This window comes from Mytilus californianus, unplaced genomic scaffold, assembly GCF_021869535.1.
Source record: "Mytilus californianus isolate M0D057914Y unplaced genomic scaffold, xbMytCali1.0.p SCAF_5, whole genome shotgun sequence".
Taxonomy (NCBI): domain Eukaryota; kingdom Metazoa; phylum Mollusca; class Bivalvia; order Mytilida; family Mytilidae; genus Mytilus; species Mytilus californianus.
The window spans coordinates 103,830,542-103,842,691 of NW_026262701.1; the positions used below are offsets into that span (position 1 = coordinate 103,830,542).

The 12,150-nt window shown below is 33.5% G+C and overlaps 1 protein-coding gene across 1 annotated transcript; it reads right to left on the reverse strand.

The window, feature by feature from the left end:
• Nucleotides 1-1,791: 1,791 nt before the first annotated feature.
• LOC127702556 (toll-like receptor Tollo) lies at nucleotides 1,792-3,718 on the reverse strand. Its single transcript, XM_052206811.1, has one exon. It carries the CDS (start codon nucleotides 3,566-3,568, stop codon nucleotides 1,892-1,894), a length of 1,677 nt encoding a protein of 558 aa, XP_052062771.1. The 5' UTR covers nucleotides 3,569-3,718; the 3' UTR covers nucleotides 1,792-1,891.
• Between the last annotated feature and the right edge of the window lie 8,432 nt (nucleotides 3,719-12,150).

Sequence of the window (12,150 nt, forward strand, 5' to 3'; positions counted from 1 at the left end):
GCAGACCAGCTGTTGTGATAGAATGCTGTCTGTCGTATTTATTTTTCTCTAAATGTTATTATATAAAAAGGAAGATGTGGTATGATTGCCAATGAGACAACTCTCCAACAGAGACCAAATGACGTAAAAGTTAATAGCTATAGGTCACCGTGCGGCCTTCAACTTGGAGCAAAACCCATACTGCATAGTAAGCCATAAAAGGCCACGAAATGACAAATGTAAAACAATTCAAACGAGAAAACTAACGGTCTGAGTTATGTACAAAATAATAATAATAAACAAAAATATGATATAAAGCAACAAACGATAACCACTGAATTACAGGCTCCTGACTTTGGACAGGCACATACAGAATGTGGCGGGGTTAAACATTCGTGCTGGCGCTAAACCCTCCCCTTAACCTGGAACAGTGGTGTTACAGTACACCTTAAGAACAAACAATAGTTGAAAAGGGCTTAACTCAACAGTTGATACAAAGCAGAAAAACAGCTAACAAAAACACAGACCGGACGTAGCAGGGAATTTATACATTATTGAGCTTAACTCATGTCGTTGATTTTATCTTTTAAATTGTTTTACATTTTGTTTTCCATGGACCTTATATATGTATTGTGCTGATACATATATGCTGTGTTGCTTTTGGTACTATACGGTATGTGTCTTGCTCATTATTGATAGCAGTATGGGGACCTGTGGTTGTGTACCTCTTTGTTCTTTGGTCGTCGGTGGAAATATCGTGATGAGGTATAGTGACTACTCAGGCAAATTGTTTTCATTCTCACGTTTCGGTTTACTTGTACAAATAATCATATTATATGATAAACATAATATGCATTAGATATTATGGAATGACAATAACTGATAAGCCCTTAAAACAGTTTTGTTTATCATATATACTTATTTTTCTTGACAAATGATTGCCGTTGTGCTTTAACTGTGTGGTAGTCTAGTCATCTTTTTGTGTTGTTTCGATCTTGGGTGAATAAAAGAAGATTAATCCTGAATAAAGGAAAGATTATCAACAACCCAACGACACAAAAAAAACTGAATTACATCTAGATGTCAACATACGGTCTAAACTAAATGACAAGTGTGTATACAACACGTCATGCTCCATGTAGACATATTATGTACAAATTTATTATGAATATTGTTTAGACCACAGGCACTTACGTATATGATTGGGTTTTTTTTTTCATTGTTTGAAAAATCCTTTGTTTTACTATTTATAGTTAAAAATAACGTTTTTAAGTATGGATAGTAAATATAGATTTTTAACATAGTAGATAATTCACCCCCAAAACAAGGTAAGACAAGCTAAGTAGTGTTAAGTATGTGGACTGTATTAAAATAGAATATTCAATACTCAATGGAACAAGGGAAAAAACAATCGCATATCCCTGTATCAAGCGCCTTTGGTTTAGACTTACCAAAGATTTGGTTGTCATCAACACAAAAATATTTTCAGGATAAGAAAACATATAAGGCAAGTAAAAATAAATGTATCTCAGGATTCAATAGGGGGGCATAGGGAATATTTGGAAAGAATTCATTATAAAAATTCAGTCTTGAAGTAACAACAATACTTGCAAAACATTTTGCAAAAGATGTATCTTTCAGAATTATAGAGAGAAATGCTGGCGTTGTTAGGCTTAACTTTATAAAGCATAATCTATAATTTAAGTGTAAGACCAAATCAAAATATAAAAAGATTAATATAAATTCATAAAATGTGTTGAGAGTAGACACGAAAATGTAGGGAAAATACAGGGTCATGAAACACAACTATATTATTTCTGATTTTTTACGAAAGAAAATGTATAGATAGTTACAAAATGTTAATCTTACGGTTGAAATGGTATCATTAAATGTAATATTAAATTGAAATCATTTACTTTGACAACGCATTGTATAATTTTGTCCAAAACAATATTTCTGAAACCTTCAAGAAAGTGTATGTTTTTATACAAAACTTAATGTCTCGGTTTAATGTTGAAGTATCTAAATCTCCAAGAAGTATGACGATGAGATGTTTTTTATGTTTTAAAGTTTGGTGGAAAGCTTTCTGGAACTCCATTTGACACCATTCACTTTTGGTAAAGTTTTCAGTCAAAATTATCAGCGTGTGTGTGCTGTCGTCAATACTTCTTATGATGTTTTCAGCAATAGTAGCTCCCGGTACAAAATCTCGTTGATGAAGACATAACCTGATGCCGGGTATATTTGATTCTAGGTTGAGAACTAAGGTATCATAGATCCAATGCTCATCCATGGAACTGTAAGATATAAAAGCGTCATATATCGATTCGGCAGAAATAAAAGACTGCACCTCATACGAGTCTTTTTTCTTATTTTTACGGAAAATTCTACGTAAACATAATAGAGACGTAGAAACTAATGTTCCAAAAGAGAAAAAGAAAACTAAAACTGAATATGCAATAAATTGATGACTTGCACTAGTATTTTCCGTATCTGAATCTATGTTACAGTTATGAACACACGCGCTCTTGAGGTAGGAATAATTTTGTCCCCATGTTGTACGAAAAACTTGTTCGGCGTTAAACGTTTTGCATAAACATTTCATTCCTGAGTTATTACGTAAATTCACAATTACATTTTTGTAATACAAATATTTTAACGATTGCAAATCAGCCTCTGTTAATAATCCAATCTTGTTATTAGATAAATTCAACTCAAAATCAAGATTTTGCAAATACCTCTCTGTTGAGAGAAAATCAAGTTGAGTAATATAGTTATTCGAAAAATCAAGTTGTCTCAAGGTTCCGAATTTTGTAGACCATGTCTCTAGACGTAGCACAGTTGGGAACGATTTCAGACCATTGCTACTTAAATTAAGTGTTTTTAGTTGAGAAAATACAGATTTTGAAAATATATCATGAATGTGAGTATATGTAAAAGAATTTGCACTTTCAGAAATTTCAAAATATTTCAGTTGTTCATAAGCGCATTCCCTTTTCTGCAAACTTACGTTTTTTATTCTTTCTTTCAATTCTTCCATTTGAAGAGAAGATAGATCATGCATGTCCATAATATATTTTGTTGAGATATTACGCAGGATAAATTCCTTTAAGACGACTGAGAGCTCACATGTATGAATTAAACTATAACTATTTTTCATTGCATTTTTCCACATATCAGAGTCTTTAAACTCGAAAACACTATTTCTCATTTTCATACTTTTCAAGTTATTTTTGCTTTTCTTGACCTTTCTTGAACTTATTTCATAGAAGTTCTTAATGTAACAGCTATCAATATTAATAGAATGCATTCCTGGAATTTCAAGTGGACGTTGAAGAGCAATGGATGCACCTGCAGCACAACTCACAGTCAAATAAAGTTGTGAAATCGAAGGAAAACAGGACCTCCATTTTCTGAAATCGTTAAATGACCATTCCATATCCTCTTTGATGTTGCAAAGCACGTCAACCTGTTTCCCGTGCATTTTCCATTCACAAAGTCTGTTATACGTTAAGTTGATACTAGTATGCTCACAATTTAACACAACATTTAAATGTAAGATAAAAATAAAATATGTAGAAATCATCATCTTTCAGTCGTGACGTCATAAAGGAAAATAAGGTGTAATATTGACAACATATGATACTAATAGCTCAACACAATAGTTAATTGTAAGGTAACAATGAAATGAGTGGAAATCTGTATATCTAATCATATATCTTTCGTCCTTTTTTCATAAATGGCAAGAGGGTGTTTCCTAAGAATATTTATTCAATTTTCATAATTTGACTATCCAATGATTAATAAGAAAAGTAAAACAGGTGGGCTATATTTGATAAAAGTAAATTGTTGTTTGATTGCTAACTTGAATAATCGTAGAAATGGTTTTTTTCTTTTCTTTTTGCAGTGATTTAAAAACCCCATTTCTATACAAAAACTTTTAAACAATTAAATGATTTTTTTTTCTTTTTGCAGTGATTTAAAAACCCCATCTCTATACAAAATTTTTTAAACAATTACAAAAATCTTTACATGAGGGAAAAGAGCAGATGGTTTTCATAAATGTGACTTTAAACTATGCGCGTATGGTCTGTTTTATTTGCATCAATCACAAATCTGTCTATAATTAGTATAGTTATATCAACATTGTAAATGTTATCAGTGATATAATATACCGGATACCCTCCAACATTTTTAAAAATAGATCTTCGACGACTTAAAGATCATCGAGTGGCAAATTTTGTTAAGTCTTTTTGATCATATTTTATTAAATGACCTTAATTTGATGTCAAAAGTCTGACAATACTGAAATTTTGCACACGCACTTGTCTCTTACAAATATACATATATATCGTTAATAAACTGGCGAAGGTATGGTAGAGTATTTTCTCAGAGAAAAGTGCGTATGAAATTAAGATAAAATAAAATATAATATATAGAATGTGTCAATTATAACTATACAAGCATAAATTTAACAGTTTAGCGACGTAAACCTTTTCCGGTGGGGTGGGGTGGGGTGGGGTGGGGGTGGGGGGTGATTCGAGGGTTGGAACGCCCTTTTGTTTACGATCAATGCCTTTGAAAGGGGACATATGGTTGGAACCTCCCCTCTTCATCCTGGGTGGAACCCTCCTTTTAAAAATGGCTGGATCCGCCGCGTATTACAGATGGACACCGCGAAGGGAGATGATCTATAACACATCTTTTGACAGGTAATTAAATTTGCTATCTGTATTAGATACAGCTTGAGGGCGTTAGCCCGAATGGATGTATCTAATATACACGATGATATCATTGTCAATGCAGAATGGTAGTTATCAATAATGTAGGAGGGGGTCTTTCAGCGATTTAATCATATGTTATTGATAAGCATGATTAAATGCAGGTTATCCAATTTCATTTAACGACATCTTGGTGTAAATATATATACTATGACTACCGCCCCTTTTTGACTGAAATTTTCCTTGAAAAGAGTCAATGAAACAGTGGCGGATCCAGGGGGGGGAGTTCCGGGGGAGGGGGGGGGGGGGGGGGTTGGAACCCCCTTTTTTTTGACGATCAATGCATTTGAATGGGGACATATACTGTGGATTCATTATTATTCGTTGGATACCAATTTTCGTGGTTTTCGTGGGTACAGGTGAACCACGAATTAAATGTTCAACGAAAAACAAATTTTCTATAGGCTTGTATGCAGACTTCGGTAAAACCACGAAATTTAATTTCTACGAACATGTAAGTTTTCCTTAATCCACGAATATTGGTACCCACGAAAATAAATGAATCCACTGAAGTTGGAACCCCCCCCCCCCTCTTTATCCTGGGTTAGGAACCCCCCCCCCCCCCTTTTTTATAAATGGCTTGATCCGCCCCTGTGACAGATATAGCTAAGAAAGTTTCAATTGCAGATTTACTGAGAATCGTATAAAACCAAGATTTACCTGTAAATACAGTAGTAGAGATTTACAATAACTGTCAGACTCGGAGTTTGAGTACGAGTCATGCAGGTAAGCTATAGGGGTGATCTCAGAATAATGTGTACGCTAAATAATTTTACCGTGCTCAATCTTTGTGTGGTGATAGGACAAACCATTTATCAAATTAATTGCCTTTTGAAGGGTAGACAGTGCGATTTTTCGTTTAAGCTCGCTGTCATATACTAGTATGTTCAGAATTTAAAAACTTCCACAACACATATTTATTTCTCTAGTTATATGATAATTTTTACCGACTACATTAAAAAAAACCTTTTCAAGTTTAAAAAATGGTCCTTTCATAACTGACGAATTATTTAAAAGGGAATTGAAAGATACTATATTGTTCAGTTTTTTTAATTTATTTTTTTGTTTTGTTTTGGGGCTATTTATTTCCACTGTGTATAGTCTTGGAAAAGACCAGTCTGATAAATCGTGTGCACGACTTTCAAACTTGTGCCTACGACTTTCAAACTCATGCGCACGACTTTCAAACTCATGCGCACGACTTTCAAACTCGTGCGCTTTGTCGTATAGAGTCATCCAAACTTTGTTTGAAAGTTATGCGCACGAGTTTAAAGGTCGTCCGCACACGTTTTTAAAGTCGTGCACACGAATTTCAAAGTCCTTCGCATGATTTTACAAACTGGGGCGCACCAGATTAAATCTCCGTCAAACGAAAATATTTATATTTACATGGCACTTAAGGGGCTCCGTAGTAATGCAAATTCCTGTTGATTTTGATGAAAACACGTGAGAGCACTTACAATGCAATTTTCTATAGAATTTGTTTTTCCATGAGACATATCTCTTTTAAAAATAGTTGATCAACACTGATTATCTAAGTGTCCGAGACACTCCTGATATACACCTTTGATTTAAATTTTATAAAAATCTGACAAGAATTGTACATACATGCAAAGAAAATGTTAACTTATTTTTGGAATAGATATTAAGTTTTCATCAGCCATACACGACATACACCAGACGGCAGATAACCAGAAAGCCGGAACACAAAAGAGAGGAAGCTCAACAGACTCATTGCAGAATACCGAGTCTCCGTTGAACATGTTATTAGCGAATTGAAATGTTATAAAGTCATTGGAACTCGTTGGAGGCTTCCTCGACACACACGTAAAGCCATAGTTAAATTTTGCGGTAGTCATTGTTTTGTCAGTCGCCGATAACAACTTTTTAATTAATACTATAACGATTAAAGTACAATGTTTACAATAATTTTCTTATTTTGAGATCGCCCCCGTCGTTTAACCTGTGTTACTCTGACTCGTATTCGGACTCGGGTCGTAGTCCTACACTTATTGTAAATCTCTACTAGTAGGCATATATGACCGATAATCGTGATGGTACGTAGTGAACTGAAAACCTGCACGTTTGGAAATAATTTCGCATTGGTGATAATAGCTATTTCAATGCCTTCAATATGTCTAGATGTCAGATTTTCCGTCCGTACATTAGTCTATTATTTATGTTTAGATGTCAGATTTTCCGCCCGTACATTAGTCTATTATTTATGTGTAGATGTCAGATTTTCAGTCCATACTGTAGTCTATTATTTATGTTAAGTTGTCAGATTTTCCGCCCGTACATTAGTCTATTATTTATGTGTAGATGTCAGATTTTCAGTCCGTACTTTAGTCTATTATTCATGTTTAGATGTCAGATTTTCCGCCCGTTCATTAGTCTATTATTTATATTTAGATGTCAGATTTTCCGTCCGTACATTTGTCTATTATTTATGTTTAGATGTCAGATTTTCCGTCCGTACATTAGTCTATAATATTATTTATGTGTATATAGATGTCATATTTTCTGACCGTACAATAGTCTATTATTTATGTGTTAGATGTCACATTTTCTGTCCGTACATTAGTTTATTATATGTGTGTAGATGTCAGATTTTCCGTCCGTACATAAGTCTATTATTTATGTGAAGATGTCAGATTTTCCACCCGTACATTAGTCTATTATTTATGTGTAGATGTCAGATTTTCCGTCCGTACATTAGTCTATTATTTATGTGTAGATGTCAGATTTTCCGTCCGTACATTAGTCTTAATATTTATGTTTAGATGTCAGATTTTTCGTCCGTACATTAGTCTATTATTTATGTTTAGATGTCAGATTTTCCATCCGTACATTAGTCTATTATTCGAGTAGCGTTTGCATATCTTTATGGGTGGCTTGGCTTGTTTACGTTCTCAAAAAAAACCCGCGAATATTGAAGTGTTGACGTATATAGGTAAAAAAAAATACAAGTGCCTGTGTTTTAAATATATCAAAAATTAGAACGAAACAACGTGTCATCTAGTTGTTTTGAGAAGACAGAATAGAGAATTATTGGCAAAAGGGTACAGAAAAAAGGGCTAAAAATAAAGAATAGAGAAAAAAAAGGCTAAACAAATAAAGAATAGAGAATAATGGGGTGATGAAATATAAAGAATAGAAAATAATGGCAAAACAATAAGGAATAGAGAAAAAAATCTAAAATTTAAACAAGGGAAAGAAACGAAGGACTAGACCCTCTTTTAATATGATATAAAGATAAAAAAAAAGATAGGTGATTAGCAAACCTACTGAAATAAAATAAAATTATAACAATAATTAACAAATAACTAGGTCATTTTTTAAGGTTTTGAATTAATTACATAGTGTATTTACCTTACATACATATGCATCCACAGACAAATCGGAAATAGGGAGGTTGTAGTAGTTTGCTACTGGTGTTTGGTACACTTTTAAAATCTTTCCTCTAAGCGTACTAGGTAAATAACATATAAGTATAAGAAGTATGGTATCATTGCCAATGAAACAACCCTCCACCAGAGACCAAATAACGTAGAAGTTATCAACTATAGGTCGCCGTACGGCTTCAACAATTAGAAAAACCCATACCGCATAGCAAGCTATAAAAGACCCCGACATGACAAAAGTTAAACAGTTCAAAAGAGATGTGTGTACAAAACAATAAAAGAAAAACAAATATGGTATACAGCAAACAAACGGCTATCACTGTATTACAGGTTCTAATTTGGGACGCGGGCGCATACAGAATGTGACGGGGTTAAACATGTTTGCGGTCGCTCCAATCCTCTCTTACCTACGACAGTGGGACTTTGGTGTAACAGCACAACATAAGAACAAACTATGAAAATCAGTTGAAAAAGGCTTGACTCATCAGATCGACACAAAGCACATAAAAAAAAATTAACAAAAAGACTTAAGACACAAAATATAGCGACTATATATGAGAGTACTAGTCTGTGAAGGTCTTTTCTCAGTGTTGTACACATGTAGGTGTATGATCAACTTGTAGTCCTGCAGATCGGTGATAAAATTGTGGTTTGAAGATAAAAGCACCAAATTTGGCTTGGTAGTAGTTCTTGGTGTTTCAAACAATATAAGCTATGGACCCACCTTAAAATTTCATAATGGCGGCTTTTTCCAAGATGGCCGCCATAAAATATCAAAATCAACATATATCACTTATATAAGGTCAAATTTGGCATGGAAGTAGTGATAGGTGTTTCAAAAAATATTAGCTATAAATCCACCTTGAAAATTCAATATGGCGGCTTTTTCCAAGATGGCCGCCAAAAATATCAAAATCAACAAATATCCCTTACATTAGTTTAAATTTGTCATGTTAGTAGAGCTGGGTTCTTCGAACAATATAAGCTATGGACCCAACTTGAATTTTCAAGATGACGGCTTTTTCCAAGATGGCCGCCATAAGATATCACAATCAACAAAATTCCCTTATAGAAGGTTACAAAGTGTTTTGTTTTGACGTACCTTCAGTAAAACTAAGAACACTATAACACCAAGTGTCTGCCACATTTATCAAACAAACACAATTGTGAGGAAAGTATAGAAAATCGTAACTACAGTACCATTCTTGCAGAACAGCTAGTCTACAATGAGGGACCACGTATAGACACTGGTGTTATCCCAATATGTAAGCTTGACTTAACTAGAATGTATTCTTCTCGTTTCGAACAGCTTTCTCTGTGATCAACTGGAATATGACATAATAATAATCTAAAAATTGCAGTAATCTAAGGCTTACCAGGCCATTAACAAGGCATGTGCTTGCTTCTTCTGTTTAGTGATTAGTTTGGTGTTGTAATTAAACAAGCAACTGCAACAATCTGATTGTATGACAACGATACTTGAAAAAGGAAAAGGAAAGGAGGTACTAAATGACAAAATGTACAGTTCACGTTTGTCGTTTATGAATGATCCAGTTATTCATTTATTTACAGTACTAGAAGATTCCATTTATGAAACATTTAACATTGAATAGGTGGTTCCTCCCACGAAACCTGGTGGTTTTACAACAGCACCCTTGGACAATATTGACAACAACAAGAGTTCAGCTACGGCTAAAGAATCGTTACATAGTACGACAGTTTCAATATTTTATCATTTTCTTAGTCTAACTTGGCAAATTCGTCGTTACCTTTTGCTTTGAAATATATGCACTTCCCTTATATTACGTGGTACTTTAACCAATGTATTATGCGCCAGTACAACTGTTCGCATTATTGCTATAACTTAGTATATATTTTACTACAGAAAAAGCTAATAATATGAGGTTTGCAGTGAGGCAAAGACTAATTGGGTTGTCCTTAAGAAAAAGTTTGAAAAATGCTGTGAAAATATGTTACTGTTTAGATAATAAAAAAGACGGAGAAGATACTTAGGCACTCAAAAATCATTAGTAAATCAGACCAGATAAGAACACGAAAAAAAAAACCGCAGAAAAGGACTAACAGCAGTCAAGAAATCGCTACATAAAAATCTACAATTGAGCAACACCTACCCAACTACATAGGTGCTCTTTTTTTGTAAATAGATTGATGAGTCATATCCAGTAATTAGGCATATATCATATAATGGTTGATTTATAAATGTCTTTTTTCTAACCCTTAGAATCACAAAATTCAAAACATGTTAAAACCATTGGTACATGTAGTTATCCAAAACTTGACCGAATGCGAACGTTTGAAATGAAATAAGGTTTTCCATGCCTGTATCATGGATTAACAAGACGCTCACTACATGATTGACAACGCAGACACTCAAAAAAGAGCAAATAACACAACATTGAAAGCATAAACAACACGATTCCCTTTTCATCAAAACTAGGGGTCAATGCAGGTGTTCCGGAAGGGTGTGTAGTTTCTGGCCAACTGGTAGGACTCGTGATGTTACTCATTGCAAGTGGAAATTCAATGATTATTCGTATTTATTGATTATCTCGGTGTTACCACAATCGAGGAAAAAGAAAGAATTGTAGCAAGGAGAGGTGGATTATCATTATCATTTGTGAGTCAGATGGTACTTAACGGTCAAACAAATTCTGAAGACGTCCTGAACACGTTCCAATGTTTCCATTTATGGGATCTTTGATTAAATTGTCCTGCAAGCAGCTTCCATGTATCATGGAAACGCAATCCCTAGAATATTGTATGAACTGCAGAGTGCAATTCGATAGAAGAAATAAATATCAGCAAAGCATTGTCTTAGTTTTGTTCATTTTCACTTTTTGGCGGCCATTTTGAAATTTTCCGCCATTTTATAAAAAAAAAAAAATGAAAAGTCAAAAATAATGTCATGACTTACTAGAAAAGTTGGGTTACATTTTATATGATTTTAAAAGATTTGGTTTGAATATTATTTACTTTTATTTGTACATGGTTGTGAAATTTGGCCTAATTGGCAAACATCTTGAAAATGGCCGCCATATTGGATTTCTCAGAGTGGGTCCATAGCTTAAATTGACTACCAAATATATATCTACAATTGTGCAAAGTTTCATGCTTTTATCATCAAACCCCACAATTCTTCTAAAAATATGCACGAATCAGCTGGACTCTTGTTAAGGATAAAGGATATAAAAAAATCACGTTTTACAAATTTAACTTGGTTCACATTTTCATATTCAAGTTTGTGGTTTCATCAGTTTAAATCTATTTTCTTATTTTTGGTTACACCTCCAGTTCACTCTATTCTTACATTATGTCATTAATATTACCGGATACCTTTCAACACTATCTCCAAAAATAGTAAATTTACCGGTGGCGTAATTTATTCTCAATACCTTTTCACGTTCAAATTTTAAAGAAATGATAAATGCACACGTTTTTTTAAACTAGCTTCGGATAAGGTAATATGAACTATTGGAATTTAAATCATTTTAAACAGTGATTTACTACTACAAATGTGAATCAGTATACATACATGTAGTATATATAGAAATTAAAACAGAACAAGCCATCTATAAGAGTTTAAAATAAAAAGATAGACAGTTTATGAACCTACTGAAATAAAATTAAAACCAAAATTCGAAATTCAGTACAAAACTTAATGAAAACCAAAACGCTTGTAACTTTACGACAATGAAATAAATAAAAACGTGAACACAAAGGACAAAATTATCTCGTAAAATACTGGGAGTAGTCATATTTCAAATAAATAGAGTAGTTATTGCTGTTCTTAGACTTATTGATGGGAGGCCTAAACGACGAACTGATCATAAACATTGGTTTCCATCCGTGAACAGAAAATATACCTGCACTTTCTGCACTAACGTCTTTGTTATAAAATATTAACTGTCAGCTCTTCTCTTATTTCATTCTGTAACAAAACGAGATATTTATAGTTAGATATGTTT